General features: G+C 41.4%; 1 protein-coding gene and 1 long non-coding RNA gene across 4 annotated transcripts in view; one reads left to right on the forward strand and one right to left on the reverse strand.

Moving 5' to 3' along the window:
• The first annotated feature begins 243 nt into the window (after positions 1 to 243).
• The window catches only part of Sp4 (Sp4 transcription factor), a 61,722-nt gene continuing 39,952 nt past the window's right edge, over positions 244 to 22,013 (forward strand). Inside the window, exons 1-3 of one of the 3 annotated variants that reach the window (XM_075948749.1) lie at positions 244 to 487; positions 903 to 1,012; positions 1,515 to 3,069. In XM_075948749.1, the coding sequence (XP_075804864.1) occupies positions 481 to 487; positions 903 to 1,012; positions 1,515 to 3,069 (1,672 nt within the window). In that variant the 5' untranslated portion in view covers positions 244 to 480. The remainder of the gene's footprint in view (positions 488 to 902; positions 1,013 to 1,514; positions 3,070 to 22,013) is intronic. The other 2 variants (XM_075948752.1, XM_075948750.1) reach the window with 2 other exon arrangements.
• LOC142835300 (uncharacterized) lies at positions 3,069 to 20,227 on the reverse strand. The gene is made up of 3 exons (XR_012907779.1): positions 20,060 to 20,227; positions 12,691 to 12,877; positions 3,069 to 11,478 (listed from the first exon to the last, which is right to left on the reverse strand). It is a non-coding gene; the product is annotated as an uncharacterized LOC142835300 (long non-coding RNA).

Consider the following 22,013-nt stretch of genomic DNA (forward strand, 5'->3'; position numbering starts at 1 on the left):
CGCTAGCTCGCCCAGGCCGCACGCGCCGCGGGCCCGCAGGCACACGCCGAACCGCGGCCAGCACCGGCCGGGCAAAGGGGAGGAGAGGGGGCGGCCCCAGCGCCCCGGCCCCGGCAGGTCGGCGGCCAATCCGCTGGGGGAAGGGGTGGAGAGTCGGCGGCGCCGGCGGAGGCAGGCCGAGGGGGGTGGGGATCGCCGCGCTCGCGCCGCCCTGGCTCCGCCCCCGGCCCGCGCCGCCGCCCGCGCCGCACGCCGCCGCTGTCAATCAAGGGCGAGTCAGCCGGGCTCGGGCGGAGAGAGGAGCTGCTACGCCACAGCCCAGCGGCGGCCATTCGCGGAAAAAGAGGCAGAGCCTGTGCCAGCTACAGCCTCCTCCGAGCCACCCCGGGCGGGCGGGACCGGCCTCTCCTCCCGCCTCGCCCCCACCCCCACCCACCTCTATCCCAGTGTCTCTGTGAGGGTTTGTCCTGTTAATGCGGGATGAGCGGTACGTATTCTCCACCCCCCTCGGTCTCCTTCACCGCCTCCCTCTGTCCCTCCCTCCCCAGACCCTGCTCGCTTCCCCCTCCCCCGGGGCCGCCGAGATGCTGGAAGGGGAGGAGGAGAGGGCGGGAGGGAACCAGGGGGAGGGAAGGAGGGCTGTGTTTTGTCTTAATGTCTAAGCTAGAACAACCTCCTTCTGGGTGTTGCTCTGGAGCCTATGGGTCGGGTTTCAAACCACGTTTTGTGAGAGCCCCCTCCTCCCTTCCCCTCCTTCTCCCCCACCCCCTGCCGGTGTGCACGGATCGCGGGTTTATGGAGATTAATGTTCAGAAGGAGGGAGGGGGAAGTAGGGAGGAGAACGAATAATAATAATCCTCATAACCTGTTGTCGTGTGTGTTGGGGGGGGGGGTTGTTGCAGATCAGAAGAAGGAGGAGGAGGAGGAGGCGGCAGCGGCGATGGCTACAGAAGGAGGGAAAACCTCTGAGCCAGAGAATAACAATAAAAAATCCAAAACCTCAGGCTCCCAGGTAAAAGCAAACGTTAAAAAAAAAATCAGCAGGAAGCTTTAGGGAACACAGGGAGTTATGCCCTCTAAATACCCAGAAGTAAAGAACAGAATAAAAATGCTTAGCCACTCAAAGCATCTCTGAGTGAGAAACTTAAATTGTAAATTCATGAGTATTTCCCCTAGTTGAAGCTATAACGATGTTTAGAATTTCACCAGGAATTCAGACTGGTAGAAAACAGTGTCTATTTTCCCAAGGGCATTTTTGAGTTCAGAAGAATAACACTTTAAGAAAGTTTACCAGAAATTTCCTTTTTAATTTAAACTTTATGTAACAGGACTTGCATTCTTATTCGTATAGCTTCTACCTGCTTTTGTTCATATTTCCCTTTTAATTCTGCTGCCTGTTGAGTATGTTCTGATACTTAGAGCTCTCAAAATAAATAACCCCCTCCCACTACTGTCTTCCACTAAATCCGCCCACTTTTTCCCCTCCCTCTCCTTTCCCCTCCCATTTTGGGTAGGACTCTCAGCCCTCTCCTCTGGCTTTACTGGCAGCTACTTGCAGCAAAATAGGGACCCCTGGTGAAAATCAAGCGACCGGACAGCAGCAGATTATTATAGACCCAAGCCAAGGACTGGTCCAACTTCAGAGCCAGCCGCAGCAGCTAGAACTGGTGACGACACAGCTTGCTGGCAACGCTTGGCAACTTGTTGCCTCCACTCCTCCCGCTTCAAAGGAAAATAACATTTCTCAAGCAGCTTCTAGTTCATCTAGTTCTTCCAGCAGTAATAACGGGAGTTCGTCTCCTACAAAAACTAAATCAGGTAATTCTTCTACCCCTAATCAGTTTCAAGTCATACAAGTCCAGAATCCAAGTGGTAGTGTACAGTACCAAGTGATCCCCCAACTTCAGACGGTGGAAGGTCAGCAAATTCAAATCAATCCAACTAGTAGTTCATCTCTACAGGATTTGCAGGGTCAAATTCAGCTCATTTCTGCAGGTAATAATCAAGCTATCCTCACTGCTGCTAACAGGACAGCCTCTGGTAATATTCTTGCTCAGAACCTGGCAAATCAGACAGTTCCAGTACAAATTAGACCTGGTGTTTCAATACCATTGCAGTTGCAGACCCTGCCTGGTACTCAGGCTCAAGTTGTAACAACCCTACCGATTAACATCGGAGGAGTGACTTTAGCTTTGCCCGTGATAAATAACGTGACTGCAGGAGGAGGGACTGGACAAGTTGGCCAGCCTACCACCACTACTGATAGTGGGACTTCCAATGGGAATCAATTAGTTTCTACGCCCACCACCACCACTGCTTCTGCCAGTACTATGCCTGAATCGCCCTCTTCCTCGACTACTTGCACAACCACTGCATCCACATCTCTAACGAGCAGTGACACATTAGTGAGTTCAGCAGATACGGGCCAGTACGCAAGCACATCAGCCAGTAGTTCTGAACGCACCATTGAAGAATCACAGACACCTGCTGCTACAGAGTCTGAAGCCCAGAGCTCCAGTCAGCTTCAGCCCAATGGGATACAAACTGCCCAGGATCAGTCCAGTTCTCTCCAGCAGGTGCAGATTGTGGGCCAGCCGATCCTTCAGCAGATCCAGATCCAGCAGCCTCAGCAGCAGATCATTCAAGCGATTCCACCACAGTCATTTCAGCTGCAGTCAGGGCAGACCATTCAGACCATCCAGCAGCAGCCTTTGCAGAACGTTCAACTTCAAGCTGTCAACCCGACTCAGGTGCTTATCAGGGCTCCAACTTTAACACCTTCAGGGCAAATCAGCTGGCAAACTGTCCAGGTTCAGAATATTCAGAGTCTTTCAAATTTGCAAGTTCAGAATGCTGGGTTATCTCAGCAGCTGACCATCACCCCCGTGTCTTCAAGTGGTGGCACAACTCTTGCTCAGATTGCTCCTGTGGCTGTTGCTGGTGCCCCAATAACTCTGAACACTGCCCAGCTTGCATCAGTGCCTAACCTTCAGACAGTGAGCGTTGCCAACCTGGGTGCTGCGGGCGTTCAAGTTCAGGGAGTTCCAGTAACAATCACTAGTGTTGCAGGTAAGCTACATCTTTTTACTCTCTTATTAGCAGGGCTTAGTGACAGAGCTATTGCTCCAGGTTCACTTTTAGATTTGATACACCTTGGAGGTACACATCTGGTGAGAAGTCAAAGCTGGACTATTACACCACAACCATATATTGTTATCCGTGCAGTCTCTTGATTTCTGTAGCTTTTAGCACTCAGTTTTGTGTGTCAAATTTGTTTAATAATTTAAATTATTTCATAAAGCAATATTTTCTGATTAGAGCCATAATTATAGAGATCATATTTGACTACACTGAACTCTTCCAGAAGAGGAGCTCGGCTCTTCTTGATGGAAAGTAGGCTTAACTTGAATTCGGATATGGTTGGGAGTCTGCTGAAACGCTATTTCTGTGTAAGAAGGTTTTTAACTTGGCCTTCTCTTGTCTCAGCATTTTGTTTTTGAGGCATTTTCCCTGTAGTGTCTAGAGCAGTTTTAAACTAGCTACTGTTGCACTAATTGAAGTTACAAATTGTTTCTGTAAGTTCTATATCTTCTTTTTGCTCCACTCAGGATTAGCTCAGGAGTGTGACTTTAATGGTACTTGATGTATAAAGTTTAGGGAAAAGCCTTATTAAAAAGGTCCTTATTAAACCTTTTGAATTATTTAAAGGTGTCATGTGGTTAGTGAGAAGCGAAGCTGTAGGTAGTAAAATGTCACTGACTTGAACAAATGATGACCATCTTGTTTTTAAAGCAGCTGTAGAAACAGTTGCTATTTCTTATGCATAGAATTAGATACATCTAAAGTACTTCAAAACCTAGTTCTGGTAAGTAGTAGAATCTTTTTGGGGAGCTGTCTTAAGTGTACTAAAAGTCTTATTGTACTTAGACTTACTTGATTCTGAGTTGGTAGAAACTTGCTTTGATTTTAGAACCTTTGATTTTTCAAATTTTGTTAAATAAAAATTTCTGTTCTGGTATTTTAAGATTGGATATGCTTGTCCTTTTTGAATGACCTTTTGCAAAATGAGGTGCAGAAAAATTAAGATGGGTTCTTTTTCCACAAAACTCAAGCCGATGAACACTTAAAAGTTGTCCATAGAGAGCCTACCCATTCAGGAGAGCCTGATTACATTTTTATCTCTGGCCTCTGCAGCACTGCCCAGTAGAACTTTGTGTGATGTTTGCCTGCTGTGTCTGTCCTCTCCAGAGCTGTCCACTAGTTCTGGACAGTGGCTAGGCGTGTAATACATGGTAAAAGTAGCATGACTGAGGAACTCAAGTCTAAGTTTTATTCAAGTAACGCATTTAGCTAGTGGCTCTTACCTCGAATGTTGTGTGTATATTGTCAGTGTTTTCAGTGTGATTCTTCACCTAAAATTTTAGCACCCAAGTATTTAAGTGATGGTTCTGTTTCCAGTCCTTACTCTGTATATTTCCTGCTCATTCGAAAAACTAACTGGAGTGTTTGAGAACAGTGCCTGGGTTTGGTGTTTTGAATAATAGTTTGCATTGTCAAAGCAGAAGTTATTTTATTTACATTTCACCTTGCCTGTTAAACATTAGTGAATTGTGGTTCATGGCACTGAGCAGTTTATCCAGTGGGCTAGAGAAGTGGCCAATGCTTCTGCTCTCTAATTAATACTGTGCAATCCAGAAATTCTCTCTTACTAAACGTGAAGGTAATCCAGTATTGCGACACCCCAACTCCTGGAATGGTGCATTATAAACAATGGAAGATAAAGCTTTTAGGGGAAAATTTGGGGGCAGAGGTAGAATCAACAGTGAGTCGGAAGGCAGAACTGGGAGCAGGTGGTGCTAAGCCAGTTACTACGAGCCCAATGTTTGGTTGACAGATAGCCATTTTAGTCACACTACACACAATACCCCAACGAACACTCCTACTAGATATAGTTATTCCTATAATTTTTACTTAGAGTTTGCATAGTTTAGGAGATCTGCTTAAGTGAAGTCTACACAGGAAGACTTTCCTTTAAGAGATGGTTGTAGTATAAAGAGCAGAAGTAGACCAGATTTCCACAAGTTGAGTACGGTTAATTTAGGTTTAACTGTTGGCAGTTTTACCCTGTTACCTAGCAAACTGGACAGTATTCTTTGACGGTTCGGAACATGGGAGCAATGTTCCAGAGTGGTTACAGTGAATCTAATGAAACTGCTTTGTTTTCATTAATTTCTTTTGTTTTTACTTTTAAAATACACTAGAAGCATAACACTAAACACTTTATAAGAAGAGGGAGAATGCATGCCTACATCCCTTTTATAAATGAGCCCTAGTTTAGAGTTAATACTTTGGGTTGCCATTTTCTGTTATTTCAAACCTTTTCCTTTCCAGAATTGTGGCGCTGAATTTATGGAAAAATATTTACTGTTAATATTCACAGGTTTATTAAATTAACATGTTATTTTACTTTTAATTGATACATAATTCATGTACATAGTTGTGGGGTCTAATGTGATATTGCAATACTCTACACTGTGTATTGATTAGATCAGGGTGCTTATGTCATCACCTCAGACGTTTGTCATTTCTTTGTCTTGGGAACATTCAAAATTCTGTTTGCTACTCAATTACTCTCAGGCACTGCTCCCCTACTGTGCTTCCGTTGGGTATTAGATGATACTCTTCTAAGTGACTGTACCCACTTTCCTTGTTCCCAGCCTTGCCCTCAGCCTGCTGACTTTCCTCTTTTAGACACGATTCCACACAGTTCAGGGCTGCCTTCAGACTCTCTAGGTAGCTAAAGCAGGCCGTGAATGAGTGACCGCTCCTCATCCCCTCCGCAGTGCTGGGACTGCAGATGTGCGCCGCCTGCCCGAGGTACCCGTGGATCCATGGGATCACGGTGCTAGCACTCTACCAGCTGAGCTACGTGCCTGGACCCTCTGCTTATAAGTAAGAAAATGCTCTTGACAAATCTCAGCGCTTGGAAGAATTAATTACCTTTGACAGAATAACGGCCAGCTCATGAGCAAGACTGAACATCTCTAATGGTTCAGGCTCCTTTGCCTTCTCAGGAAGTGGAGGAGGTCTGATATGGACGGGAGAGGAAGAATCAGACAAGACAAATCGAATGGACCCAGATTTTGAAGCTGAAGAGCTTCACAATTTTTTGAAATGACAAGCTTTTTTCCTTTGCATATTGTTCAGAAAAATTGCTTTCTTTGCTCTTGTCTAAAAATTCTGATTTCTAGGCTAAGCATCCAGCATTTAATCAGTTAAGAGTGTAGTTATAATTAAAGACTTATGTACATAAGTATATACCCAATACATTCTTTATTTTCTTGTTGGGAAGAATTCGATGGATAACAACTGAGTTTATGAACCTTTATTTGAGCCATGTTTGGTGGTTTGTACCTTTAATCCCAGTAGGGGTGGCAGAGTCGGGCAGAGCTTTTGAGATATGTTTTAGTTAAGTAAAAATAGAAATTTTCCCAATATTCTCACAATGCTTTCTAGTGTTTTTGTTTTGTTATAAACGAGAGCTAATGGGTACTGTTGGTTTCTGCTTCAGTGATGAATCTGAGTGGTCCACACTGTCGTGCCATAGCCTTTTGCTTGATTAAGTGATTATTTCTTAATTTCAGTAGAAACTAAATTTTTATGCTGGTTTTCCCATAAAGGAGGTTGAGACTTGATAAGATGTTGCTGACAATCCAAGAACTTGTCTCTTACATAATTCCTTTGCTTTATAGGGAATTAAGGTTTCAAACCTGGGGATGTAATATAAAGTCAGGAATGGAAAGGCCAGTTCTTAATGACTGTTTACATTTAATTTAAAAGTCCAAATTTAACTTAGTCGAATTAACTTTTTAACATCTACATTTTCTTCTGCATTACTCAAAGTAGAAAAGTGGCTTAAGGTTTAATACAGATAACAGATAGTATTTTTCGTTTTTTTCTTTTTGAACTTCTTAAAACCATACCTGTATATATATATCATCCTCATACTTACGCTTCGTCGTTTCCTTTTCAGACAGTCAGTTATTCTGTTACTTTTTCACTAAAACCTTCAAGTACCTTGAACTTCATCATAAGGGACGTAAGTTCACGTTCTGAACTATCAGTTTGACCTTTAGCCTCCAGAAGCTTTTTTTTTCCCATAGAAGATAAAAAATACTCCATGTAAAGCCACGTTAGTTTGCAAGGACATCTGTGCTGGCTTGCTTCATGTCATCTTGATACAAGGTAGAGACATTTGAGAGGAGGGAACCTCAATTGAGAAAATGACTCCATAGGATTGGGCTGCAGGCAGGACTGTAGGGCATTTTGTAGTTGGTGATTGGTGTGGGAGAGCTCAGTTCATTGTGGGTGCACCCCCCACACACTGCATCAGCCCCTGCCTTCAGGTTCCTGCCCTGCCTGAGTTCCTGCCTTGACTTTTCTCAAAGGACTGTAACTCAAGATATATACGCCAAACAAACCCTTTCCTCTCCAAGTTGGCAGGCAGAGGAGCTAAGAACACTTCTCACCTCCTTTTCAAATTATTTGTTTGTTTTTTAAATGACAAGGCCTCCCTGTGTAATTCAGGCTGGCCTCACACTCACTTTAAGCCCAGGTGGTCTTGAGTTTGTGATCCACCTCTCAGGAGTGCAGAGAGTCAAGTGTTTCTGGCTGTTTTGCAGTCTCTAATTTAGAGAGTATGAAGAAATATGTAAGGAATATTGGAACACGCATTAAGACAGATTGAAGAGAGATAGAAAAGGAAGCTAAGGGAGATGCCATGGGTAAATCTTGCAGAAATAACAGATTTACCAGGTGATAGCTTCGTAGTTGGAAAAGATCTTTGAGATTATAGCTTACAGTTGTGACCTTTTCATATTGCTGTGAAAGTCTATTTTTAAAGGTATTTTATTTTACTATTTTAGGTGAAGATAGAAATGTGGGTCAGGTTCTCCAATGTTCCATTAAGTACTTTGGGGATGACTCATTAAAGATTGACAATAAAGATTGAGGGGGGAAACAGATCTCAGACCATACATGCATGCTTTTCTGCTCTGGGATGTACAAAATGTGTGCCATTTTTACTGCTGAGTGAATGAGCAAGTTGTGTCAAAGGAACTGGTACTTGGTGAGATAAAAGATTAATGAAATTGGCATTGCTAAGGTAACTTAGATATACTCAAGCCTTTCTCTCCCACCCTCATTCCTAGCCCTCTTTAGAAATGAAGGTACAAGTTCAGAAAGTTGAGTGACATGGATCTTCCAGCAGAGTATGCCATCTTGACTCCATTTGTTTTCCCACTATATTTCTAGCTTATACAAATCTTTTATTAGCACATGAGAAAATAAGACTGAAGCTAGGACTTAGAGAATTAGAATTATCTTGTTTGTCTTCTTACGGATAGACTGTCCCTATGTCACCTGGATATTCAGTGCTGGCATATTAAATAAAACATTGCTGAAAGATATAGCTCTCCGGGTCTGTTACTGAACTTAATGTAGGAACTAGACAGTATTATTTTTCACTTCTTGGAAGTCTAAGTTTAAGAGGACATGGGTCTCATGTTGATACTCTCAGAACTCTAGATGAGGCTCGGGCAGGAGGTTTGTCATGAGTTTGAGGTCTGCCTAGCTTACATAGTTAATTTCAGTCCACTTTGGACTACATAGAGACCCTATCTCAAAAAAATAAGAAATAAAAGAGTTTGTATCTAATAATATTAGTAAGTTCTATGTATGATCCTCAGGTCAAAGACATATATCTTTTCTGAAACAATAGCTAGAAATGGATTTTAAAAAAGATTTATTTATTTATTACATGTACAATGTTCAGCCTGCATGAATTCCAGCATACCAGAAGAGGGCAACAGATGTTGCTATAGATGGTTGTGAGCCACCATGTGGTTGCTGGGAATTGAACTCAGGACTTCTGGAAGACCCAGTGCTCTTAATCTCTGAGCCATCTCTCCAGTCCACTAGAAATGGTTTTTAAAAATGACAAAAGGACCTTGCTATGTAGCCCTGACTGGCCTTGAACTCATTAGAAAGCTCAGGCTGACCTCACCCTCCTTCCACTGCCTCCCTGGTCTAGTATTCCCTGAATGTGCCCATCATGTATGAACATTTTAAAAAGTAGTACTTGTGGAGGAAGAAAGCAAGCATTTATGGTAGCTAATATGTGTTCTGTGCTGAATTTGTATTCATAATACTAAAGCACAGAATATCATTTTATGGGTAGGTATTGTGTCCCTCCTGACTGCCTCACTGAGCTTTAGTTGTTTGGGAACAAATACATAAGCGATAAGCGACTGCAAGGATAAGGCCACTGAGGAAGCCTGTCTTTAAATAGTCCGTGTTTCTCTTGCTGTGATGTAGAGCCTTACCAGTTGTTGAAGGTATCTTTAAAACCTGGTATGGGTATGAGTTTCTGCTTTGCTAATATTCTTAGAGTGTCATGCTGCTTTGTTTTCATTCTTCGTCCTGTGCACTCGTCTCACACAGCGGTCTCAAGTGGCCACCCCAGTTTACAGTTTGGGCTTACTATGGAGGTTTCAAACATCCACGTGGAGTTAATGTCAGTGGAGTCCTTCTGTCTTTGCTTTATTTTATGAGTTTGGAGATAGCATCATCCAGCCCAGGCTGTCCTGAAACTGGCTGTGTAGTGGAAGGTGGTATTGAACTTTTTAAAATTAACATTAAAAAGTTCCATTTATGAAGCGGGAGCATAGCGTATATGGAGAATGAGAACAGTTTGTGGGAGTCACTTCTCTCATCCTATCAGGAATAGAACTCAGGTCTTTGGGCTTGGTGGCATCACTTATACTTGCTTAGCCATTGCCAGACCCAGCCTTAAATTCTTGATCCTCCTGCCTCTCATCTCAGGCGCTAGGAATACAGGCGTGCACCACCACACAAAGAATTATACTATATCTTAATTTCAATATGGTGGTACCTTCTCAAAGACTCATAGATGGGTACACAATTGGATGAAAAATTCTTTGGTTGCAAACATAGTAGCAGTGTCTACTGCCTTGCTATTAGATTCTATCCTTGATACAGTGTAACTTCCCCCCATTGCCTTTTAAGTACAGGGCTGAAGGAATGGCCCTATTTACTGAATTAACAAATGAGAAAAGGCTGGAGGATAGCGCCGGTATGATAGGATATAGAATTGAGAGTCAGAGCACTTAATAGGCTGGAAGCATCAGTGGGGAGATAAGTAAAGCAGATAATATACTCCACTTAAAGTAGGGAATCATGTACCTACAGGATGAAAAGCCCGCCTTTAGCAACAGGACTAGTTACTGGCTTATCATGGCTTGAGTTAAACCTTTGTTTATAGACTGCTGCTGCAGTGCTGTGTATGGTCTTGGGTGGACATTTTATTGGGATGGTAATAAGCTGATGATCATAGCAAGGATTCCTGGGATGAAAACAGTTAATCCTAGCAATTGTCAGAGTGCGGGTTTTCACTGTTAAATAGAAACAAGCTACCGTCTTCAGTTCCTAAGGTGGAAGTGGTTTTGTTAGATTTGAGCGTGGGAAACAGAATGTGCTGTGTCCTACCTTTCAGAGAAGAGCTATAACAATAGAACGATTGGTTTCTTTAGGTAGTTATCTCTTGTCATTAAAGGCTGATTACCCATCAGTCAGAGATTGTAGATTATGGAAGAATTGCTCACGCTATACAGAAAGTTTGATTGGATCTAATTCTAAAACCTAAGAGCATGGATATTTGGATGTCTGGTCCTATATTGGGTATGTCTGTTTAGCATATGACTGGAGCACACAGAAACTCTCAGACTTGTGGTCCTTATAGCTAATGATCGGGACGTTAGGGTGGCATTACCTTGATTGTGGTAGAAGTGGAGTAAGGCCAGCTCTAGTCCAGTTCACAAGTATCTTTCTGCTCTCCTTTACTTTTAGAATCCCTCTGTGTTAGTTTTCTGTTAGTTGCTCTCTAATTTGATGAATGAGAAAGCATTAGTATCTTCACACATCTAGTGTAGTGTCCAACACTGAACTTGTAGTTTAGTATGAACAATGTGCTCACTCTTTTGTAACTGAATCAGGAAAACGGTTGGAAAAGCCAGGGTCCTAATTGAGCCTTCACCCCATGAAGCGGTCACAGCGTTGTTTATTTACCTCCTGGACTATGCAGATCCAGAATGTGCGGCTTGCTTCTTTCTTTCTTTCTTTCTTTCTTTCTTTCTTTCTTTCTTTCTTTCTTTCTTTCTTTTGTTTCTTTTGTCCAATTTTTGTTTTTTTATGAACTCAAAATATCTACTAGGGAAGTTTTTTGTTTGTTTGTTTTAAACTTTCAGACCAAGGGACATTTTGCATAAGGAAAAAAAGTGGTAAGTCAAATATATGAAGGTTCTTTTACCTCAGGCATAGTAATACGTTTAGGAAGGTAGGAAGTACTCTGTTCCCATTGATCAGAGAAGTGGGTTCTTGTAGTGGCTTTATTGTTGGTTCCTGCAGACACAGATAACAAGGCTAAGAGTTAAAACTTAGACTTTGCTTGGATACTGCTCTTCATTAATGGTTCCATTAGCTGTTACTAGGCAAACTTGTCGAATAGTGATAGACATCCATTCCTTTACGTCATAGTGTTACATAGATGAGGCCAGATAATGTGTTTAGAAAGGGCTTTTATAGATTATAATCAAAACTATCTGTGTGAGGTTACAGCAAGCGCTCCACGGAGTACCATTCCCTAGAAGACTGGAAAGTAGTCAAGGGGAAACTCTGCTGTAGGTGTCAGTGCTTGGATTTCTATGAGTTAGAGTTTAAAAGAAATTTGTAAAACAGAGATCAGAAAGCTTTGATCCAAATAGAACCAAGGCTACAGGAATAGGAACAAGTACAGGAGAAGCCATGCGTTTGTTTCCCTGTAGTTAAGAAGTAAATGTCTGCTCTGCTTCAGCCTGTGCTAGACCCTGGAAGTATTCACTTTTCTGGAAAGGATGCTAGTTTCAGGGACATAAGACTAAGTACATGATACGCTTGAATGGATCTGCATCTGCTTGCAAGCTTGTACTTTTACATACTGGGTTTGGAAGTAGAGAACATATCAGGAGAGCTCAGAAACAGGCGAGACTGGGGAAGTGATGTATGCTGGCAAAGGTAGATACATACAGAACAAGAAAGCAAAGCTGTAAAGAGAGTAGGCCCTGAGGCTCTGCATGAACTGTTGGAGGTGAGCAGCACCATGTGTCACTGTGACTGTGATAGTAGAATCTACCCAGCGAGATAATGAGTCCCTGGGTCCTCAGCAGAGGGCTCTCTTTGGCCCCCTTTGTGGACAGAGTGCATCTACCACACAGGGAAGTAGACTAGAAAGCACATTTTATGACTTTGAATCCTGCTTTGGTTGGGAATTTCAGGCTAGTAGTAATATATTCTTGGCTACACACACATGCGCACACTAACCTTGAGTAAATTTTAAAAATCATTCTACAAACCTTGCAAGAATATAAGTGAGAGTTTTATATTTCCTTTTCCTTAATAGTTACACAACACTACAAAGAATATGTTTTACATTTCTTGACTCCCTTTATTAGAAATGACATGTCATGTTTTTAAAAGATGAACATGTTCATTCTGTGGAGGAAATAACACTAAGGAATAACTTTAAGAAAGCCCAGTGACTTTAAGAATTATTTACATAGAATTTCATAGTCTAACCTGTGAGTCCTCTTCTGTGACATGAGCTCAGGCAGCAGGGATGCTGTTCTTGCTTCTCCCAGTAAACAAGGTGTGACACACCGTGGCTGACGCAGGAGCTCACGGGCTGTATTTTGTTCTGCTTAACTTTTGTTTTTTCATTCTTTGGTTCTTTGTAGGAGCTTTCGTTCTCTTCTGCTTTGCAGTGCTGGGAACCAAATGCAAAGTCCCGAACTTAGTAGACAAGCACTCTGCTGACATCCATCCCAAGCGCAGGATTTGTTTTGTATGGGTGTGTGCGTGTGCCTGGATGGAGATTGAGTTAGGGCCTTATCTGGTATATGCTCGGCCACTGATCTAATAAACCCAACTTCTAGTGTTTTTAATAAATGACAAAATCAAGGCCAAGAAAGTTAAAATAATTTGCTGGTTGTTACAGAATTAGTGAATGAAGACACGGAAAAAGAACCCAAATTCTATCTAAGTTTTAAAACTTTTCTTGTGTGTTTTTCTTAAGAAATCTTTGACACCAGTGGAATTGTAGTTACCATGAGAAGGTTTAGAAATTTCTTCAGTCTTTTGATTATAAATTACCAGTGATAATCGATGAATTTACATTTTAAATAGATTGATTGATACATCTAAACATACATACATATGTAGGGAGGGGGGTATGTATGTTTATTGTACATGTTTTATTTTGTATATTTTCGCCTTTGTATATACTCCTCTATACATTTATAGTCTTATACTTTGGCTCATTAAAACATTGATGAAAAATTTAAGGAGATTGCATTGTATGTGTATTTAAACCATATTTTATAATTAAAAATACCAACTCAGTTTGGGATATTCATTAAAGATCAACTCACCACTTCGCATTCCTGCCCTGCCCTTAAAATTACAAAGAAAACTCTGAAACCCAAGTACTCAGATGGCTTTCAGTGATGTTTAAATGATTCCGTGGCAACTGTCTGCAGTGGTAGTGATAACTAAGTCACAAACTGAAAGAAAGTCACACATTTCCTTCATAATCAGTTTGGGATGAACAGTGGTAACTGATATGTGTAGGGGAGGGTCTCTGCCGTGAAACACTTGTGTACTGGTGGAAATGGGGTCTTGATGGCAGCGTTGTCCCCTGCCTGCTCCTGGTCCTCCTCCTCTTTTATTTGTTATTCATTTGAGAGACGGTTCCCTATACCCCAGTCTGGCTTCAAACTCCTGATCTTCCTCTCTCTACCTTTCAAGTACTGAGGTGGTATTATAGGTGTATGCCACCACCCACGTGGCTCTTTGGTTTTGTTTGACTTTGGTAGAAGGTTCTTTTATTTAAGCATTTGTAATCTTAAATAGCAGAGACATTTCACTTAGTGTTAAAATACTGTAATTTAAAGGTACAATGTGTATCAGGTTGAACTTCACTTTCTTTTACGAGGTCAGAAGGAAAATCATTACTAGTTTGAAGTTTAACTGTGAATGAAGCCTATCAATATTTCAAGAAATTTTAAGATTTTGTTTTTGTTTTGGCAAATCTAATGTGTCTCGTTATTCTCCCTTAGAGAGTAGTTAGGTTTGAGTCATTGTTACAGACTCAGAATGCTTTAGGAAATGATTCATTCGCTAGCATCCTTGTAAATATGTCCATATCCAGCCCTAGGAATAGCAAATAGTGAGGGTGAGGTCCCCAAACCCTTGGCATTTAGCCCTTACTTAAACCCTCTAACATCCATGGTATCAGATACATCAAAGATGATTGTTCAAAGACAGTCAACATTTTTGTTTTGATTTCCTTAGTTTTGGGCGCAGTTTCAATACCTATCTTTGAATGTGCTGTATAGCCAAGAGTTGTTTTGAATTTGTAATTCGCTACCACAGCATCTGTAGTGCTGGAATTACTGGAGTATGTGATCTCAGGAGGCACTAGCTGTGTTTTCAGACCAGGGACTGTGCTTGCTTAGAGCTGAGCTCTCTAGTTTGCAAGCAACAAGTCCCTGTGTCAGGAGCTACGGTCACAGTAACCTTGAGAGAGGTCACTAGTCCAGTATTGCTTTGTGGCCTTTACGGAAGCCAGGCCCAGTCTTGAAGGAATTTAGGGTGTTTCTTGTCCTTGCAGCTCCTCATGACTAGGTATACAAAAGAACTTACCACATTGTTGTAACATGTAGAAAGTTAGAGGCACACATCTTAGGTAGATCTTGGTTCTCACTTTAAAAGAAGTAAGCTTTTTGCTTCCTCTTCTAGCTGTTAAAGACTGTCACAGCTAGTTTATAGCCTAAATGTTCTCCTCAGAGCAGGGTGCTGTTTTGATTTGCTAGAATTTTGTGATTTTCTGGTAGAAGCAGGAGCTTGGAGAGTTACTGTGGCCTTACAACTGCTCACACAAACGGAGTGTAATCCTGGACTCTTAACTGAACCTTGGCAAGACAGTGAAATCCTGGATTACATTAAAGCCAATGAATGCTTGAATAAAATGGCTTCCTGTGAGACTACTTTCCAGAAATGGAGTAGTGATAACATATGGAGATTGTAGTTTAAAAATTTTTCGTTATAATTTTTACTCATTTTTAATTGAAAGATAAAATAGCTTGTATTATTCATGTACAACATGAAGTTTTGAACCATTTGTATATTGTGCTGTGGTTAAATATATTATAGTTAATTAGAAACTACATTAATTACCTCATATAATTATTTTAGTGGTGAGGATGCTTAATATTATCCCCACTCTGTGAAGCAGTTTTAAGTACTTTATTTGCTTGGATTTCATTTTGTAGGTTAATCCAAATTTATAGAAACACATTTTAAACTATGTAATTAACAATGATTGCTGAGAAATAAAAGCTATTTTGTAAATATACATCAAAGGTCTAGCACACCGCTGGTAAAGAAAAAACTGTTAGTATCCCACTTACACATACTCCTAGTAAAAGATTTGTGTTTTATTAGTTATTAAGTGTCTCATGTGTTTTCATTAGGTTAGTCACACCTATTACAGTAAGATCATTGAGCAATTAAAATTAATCTTTGGTGATCGGAAATGACTATCTTTATTTCTATGTAGTTTGTAGATTCAGGTTAAGCTGAAGGGATGTTGTGCTGTTGGTCCCCTGTTCTGCCAGTTACTGTCTGGCATGTGGTGGGGTCTGCTGTGCTCTTTGACTGTCCTTATAAACAGCTGTGAATGAAGATTATGTCTAATTAGCAGACAGTATTTCTCCAGGAGTCACTGAGCACTATATGTAAAAATATTTTGTTTGTAAATGCCAGAGTATTAAATAGATGTCTTATTACTATTATGTTTTCCTTTCCTCTTCTGAATTAATTTGTGTGTTTTTAGTATTCCCATTAGATGGTGATCTAAATTCATAACTGGAGGAGTGATAATATATAGCAAGCATTAAAAATATATTTTTGTTACTTACCTTAAGTAGTAGTATTTCACTTGGATTTTAATAAATAAAACTTTATTATTATTTATTAGGATGAGAAAAGTAAAGCAGCCGTACTGGCCAGCCTTATAGACCATGCAGCAATAACACACACCTTTAATCCCAGTAGCCACACTAGTTGCCATAGAAAACGGGCAGTGCAGGCCTTTAATGCCAGCCCTAGAGAGAAATATAAGACGGGAGGACACAGCTCTCAGGCTCAGTCTCATTCTGAGATTCCTGGATGTAGGATCGCCATTTCAGACTGAGATAGAGGTTAGAACCAGTAGCTGACTGTTTTGCTTTTTAGACCTTAAGGTTGAACTCCAATTTCTCTCTCTGAGTTTTTATTAATTGTGGATTCACTGAAGTAGGTGTGTTAAGCATATGTTTGTGTATTCTGATGTTTTGCTTTCTGGGACCCTACTGGCCCTGGCGTGGCTGCCTCTCCTATAGTTAGCCAAGTTTGTAGAGACGGTAGTTATCCTGCCAGTGTAATTTCCAGTACAAATAAATCTGTGCCCTGATTACTCCCCCCTTATGAATTTACACACGTGTGGGTATGTGGAGGCCAGAGCTTCAACCTCAGAAGTTAGTTTTCAAGAGCCGTCACACTTTTAAAAGGTTCATTCATCTTTATTTTATATATTTGAGTGTTTTGTTTGTATGTATGCATAGGTATAGCGTGTTTCTGCTGCCTGCAAAGTCTGAAAGAGGAAGCTGGGATTCCTTGTAACTAAAGTCACAATGGTTTGAGTTGTGTCTGAGTGCTGGGTACTGAACCCAGGTCCCTCTGCATGACAGCAAGTGTTCTTAACAACTGAACCAACTCTGCAACCCCAGGATATTTCATTTTGTTTGTGTGTATGTGTGTGTCTATGAGATGAATTGATGGAGGTGAGTCTTGTATCTTATCTGTTGCTTTCATTGGTTAATTAATAAAGAAACTGCTTGGCCCTCTGATAGGGTAGAATTTATATAGGCGGAGTAAACAGAACAGAAGGCTGGGAGAAAGAAGCTGAATCAGAGAGTCGCCATACTTCTCCCACTCCAGACAGACGCAGGTTAAGATCTTTCCTGGTAAGCCAGCTCGTGGGGCTACCCATAATATTAGAAATGGGTTAGATCAATATGTAAGAGCTAGCCAATGAGAGGCTGGAACTAATGGGCCAAGCAGTGTTTAGAAGAATACAATTTCCGTGTAATTATTTTGGATAAAGCTAGCCATGCGGACGGCCAGGTGCCGGGGATGCAGCCCCGCCGCACCTATTTCAGCAATGGATGTTTGCATATGTGCAGGTATGTGTAGATGCCAGAGGAGATGGTGGATGTCCTGCTTGAGTCCCTCTGCCTTATTCCCCTGAGATAGGATCTCACTAAAGCGAGGCCCGTGCTGCTAGCCAGCAAACCCCAATGTTCCTACGCCCTTCCCACAACATACACACTGCTGGGGTTATAGGTACTCCTGACCACACCTGCTTTTTCATGGGTGCTAGGATTCAAGCTCACATTCTTGTACTTGCATAGCAAGCACTTTTACCCACTGAATTATTTGCAGTCCCCTCTACCTTGTTTATTGAATTAAGATCTCAAAATGATACTTTGCTATCTGGATCCTCACTGGCCATGGTAGGACTGCCCCTGCAGCAATTTAGCCAGGCATTTGGGGCCACTGATCCACATAGGCTGGGCAGCCAGCGAACTCTAGAATTTTCTTGCTCTGTCTCCCCTGTGCTGGGATTGCAAGCAGAGGCTACTGTCTCCAGCATTTACATGTCCAGGTGCTGGGGTGTAACTTGTGTTCTCATGCTGAGTAGCAAGGGCTTCATCGTCTGAGCTGTTTTTTTTTTTACGATGCTCCACCAGATGGCTAGGAAGGAGCAGCATCCGTGGTCTAGAGCTCTTTAAATTAGTCAGACAAGCAGATTCTAATTCTTCTACCCTGTCCTACAAGCTCCTTCCTGCAGACACCACACTAAAGCTCTTTCCCACAATTTGTCCTCTTCTACTTCCTGGTGTTCACCCATTGCTGCCCCCTGTGCATCCTCTCAAATCCATGGCAGGGTTTCTGCTCCTTTTCCTGTAAACTGTAAGTAACAAACTCTTCAGTGGCTGTTTTCTGTCAACAAGATTATTTTGAATCATTATAATATTGTTTTGTTTTTAAAGCTATTCTTAGTCAAAACATTTTATAACTAAGAAATAGTATTAAGTAGAGTTAAGGGATTTTTTTTTTGAAGGTATCTGAATTGAATCAGGTTGCTGAGGGGTGTGTGTGTGTAAGCCAATATGTACATGCATGCAGCCGTGACATTCTGTGTGTGTGTAAGCCAATATGTACATGCATGCAGCCGTGACATTCTGTGTGTGTGTGTAAGCCAATATGTACATGCATGCAGCCGTGACATTCTGTGTGTGTGTGTAAGCCAATATGTACATGCATGCAGCCGTGACATTCTGTGTGTGTGTAAGCCAATATGTACATGCATGCAGCCGTGACATTCTGTGTGTGTGTAAGCCAATATGTACATGCATGCAGCCGTGACATTCTGTGTGTGTGTGTAAGCCAATATGTACATGCATGCAGCCGTGACATTCTGTGTGTGTGTGTAAGCCAATATGTACATGCATGCAGCCGTGACATTCTGTGTGTGTGTGTGTAAGCCAATATGTACATGCATGCAGCCGTGACATTCTGTGTGTGTGTGTGTAAGCCAATATGTACATGCATGCAGCCGTGACATTCTGTGTGTGTGTGTAAGCCAATATGTACATGCATGCAGCCGTGACATTCTGTGTGTGTGTGTGTAAGCCAATATGTACATGCATGCAGCCGTGACATTCTGTGTGTGTGTGTAAGCCAATATGTACATGCATGCAGCCGTGACATTCTGTGTGTGTGTAAGCCAATATGTACATGCATGCAGCCGTGACATTCTGTGTGTGTGTGTAAGCCAATATGTACATGCATGCAGCCGTGACATTCTGTGTGTGTGTGTAAGCCAATATGTACATGCATGCAGCCGTGACATTCTGTGTGTGTGTAAGCCAATATGTACATGCATGCAGCCGTGACATTCTGTGTGTGTGTGTAAGCCAATATGTACATGCATGCAGCCATTGACATTCTGCCAAAGTGCATGATGCCAACCAACCACGCACTGAACACCATGACTGCAGGAGGATATGGAGTCAAAGTGTTTTACTTCATGGCAGACAAGCACAGAAAGTGGGAACTGGGAACCAATATTACCTGCATTGTGTTACCATCTCCCAACAATCGCCAGAACCCAGAATAGTGCCATCAGCAGGGGAACAAGTAAACAAACGTGTAAGGTACATTTTAGACTCAAACTCCAGTGTGTTACCTGTGTTTCAGCTGTCTTTACTTAATAAGAACAACAAAAACTATATTAGATGTGTTTTATCCAAATCAAATCCTTAGTTGTTGGTAATGTCAAGACAATGCAGCTTTTAGTCCTTCAGGCTCAAAGGCACATTCAAGTATTAAAAGCTTTTCTTTAGGAAAAAAAATTAATTGTAGGCAGATTGTGCCAGCTTCTCTCCTTCTTAGGGAAATAGTGTCTGGGGATAGCGATTTGGCTGTCAAATTTAAACCAATATATAGAATAGTTTCTCCGTCTAGAAAAGCTAAACTTCAATTTTAATATGCTTATTTAAATTTTATTTCATATATTCTATTTAATGACAGACCCCAGTATGTCCCTTAGCTACCTGCTATAATACCCGGCTTTTTAAATGATTTTATTGTTTTATTCTGTTTTCAGCAGTAGATTTGCAAACATAGAAACTTATAACAGCCATTAAGCCAGTAAACATTGTTCTGCATTTTTACTCTGTAAAATTGTTTGAGACAGACAGACAGACAGACAGACAGAGTGGGGGAACGGCATGGTGTGCATGTGAAGGTCAGAGGACAGTGTGGCAGAGTTGTTACTTACCTTCTGCTCTGTTGAGACGACATCTCTGGTTGTTTGGCTACTGCAGGCATGTTCCAGACTAGCTGGCCTGCAATACAAGCTTCCAGGACATTTCTCCTGTTTTTGCCTCCTGTGTTGCCTTCGGAATGCTGGATTTCCTGATGCATACCTCCACACCTTGCTTTTTACGTGGCTTCTGGGGACTGAACTCGGGTTATCAGACTTGCTCAGATAGCAGATTTTACTTGCTGAGTCATCTCCACAGCCCCATGTTCATTTTTTGATAAATTGTGCCAAGCAGTTGTATTATGAATAGAGATATTAGGAGGGAGAGTTGTTGATAAGGGAGGCCAGTGGATTATAATAAAAAATAAGTCTATGGGAAGATGAAGTTGGCAAAGTACTTGTCAAGCAATCATGAGAACTAAGTTCAGATCTCTGTCACCCATGTAAAAAGTTGGGCATGGTCATTCTATAAAGACAGTCAAACCCTAAGAGCTGGCTGTCCAGGCAGTCTTGCCAAACAGTGAAAAGGTTAAGGTGGAGAGTTGTTGAGAACACATTTGCACACTCAAGCATGAACACATTCAGCACGTATCCCAAAATGACCACGGAATGCTGTGTAATTGGTGTTTTTTTCTTCTTTGTTCTGTCTGGGAGGGGCACCCATAATATTAAAAGATAAATGCAAGAGCAGAGGGGGGCTTTATGTATTTTATATTGCTGGATCTTTATGTAAATTGGGATCCTTGGTTGGTTTTCCACATCTCAAGAAATGAAGATAATGAAGCCTGAGAAGTCGTTTCCATGTTGACATTTAAGATTGTTCATATCCATGAAACACTGAAAAATTGTCATTATGTTGAAAGTTGGACTAGGTTAAACTGATGTGCTCTTCATTGATGCTTAAATGGGTTAGAAGTTAGCAAGAAACGGTATTAAATCTTTGCCAGTGAAAATCTTGGTTATACTATATCTCAGCATGTTCTTCTAGAATTTCATATTGCCTTCTCAGATGCCTGGCATTTCCTTAATGAGAGAAACTTCTCTGTTTCTGTGAATGAAAGTAATTTTTAACAAAACATTAAGTAAACACTTGAGAAAACCGTGTATGTTTAGCACTGGTCTGATGACCTTGGAAACTGTAGTGGAGCTAGGCTGCTTCTACCCCCATTGACTTTCTTTTTCCTTAACTGTATTAAATAAAGTGCTCCTTAGTGAGTTTTTTGCTCAGTGAGTTTTGTTGTTGTTTTTAATAGCACAACCTTGAATCATGAACTAATGACACAGGATAATCTGAGTATGTTTGTTTGTTCAGGGAAACTCAGTTTGTTTTTTTGTTTGTTTGTTTTAATCTTCTACTCCATTTGTCTGTCTCCAGCTCTCACACTTGGTCTCCATAATACCAGAGAGACTTACTGAAGCAAGGCTCAGTGGGTAAAGTGCTTACATGTTCAGAAGGCTTCAGTTGAGTCCCCAGAATCCATGTTAAGGCCAGGAGTAAAGGCATGCAGTTGTCATCCCAGCATGGGGGAGTGTTGTTGGGACTTCCCTCACCAGGACAGGAGGGTTCCTGGGGTTTGATGGCCAGCCAGTCTAGCTTTCTTGAGCTCAAGGCAGATGAAAGAATTGGACTCCAAAAATAAGGTAGAGGGCTCCTGAGGACCAACACCCGAGGTTGGCCTCTTGCCTGTACATGTACACAGATGAATATGCACACAGCTATACAACAACAATAAAAAATCTTACATTAATAATGCATGTCTGCTTTATATTGAATATGGGTTTTGTAACTGCCAATAAAAGTTACATTAAATGAATACATTTTTCTTGTGTTTTCATATTGCACTTGGCTTTCCTACTCCAATAGTATATATTCACTTGGACTGTCATAGAAGATGGTTTTAAAATCCTTTATTTAAAACTATAAAAATTTGTATGTAATACCAATCTTATAACATTCTCCAAAAGAACT

Source organism: Microtus pennsylvanicus, chromosome 14, assembly GCF_037038515.1.
Source record: "Microtus pennsylvanicus isolate mMicPen1 chromosome 14, mMicPen1.hap1, whole genome shotgun sequence".
Taxonomy (NCBI): domain Eukaryota; kingdom Metazoa; phylum Chordata; class Mammalia; order Rodentia; family Cricetidae; genus Microtus; species Microtus pennsylvanicus.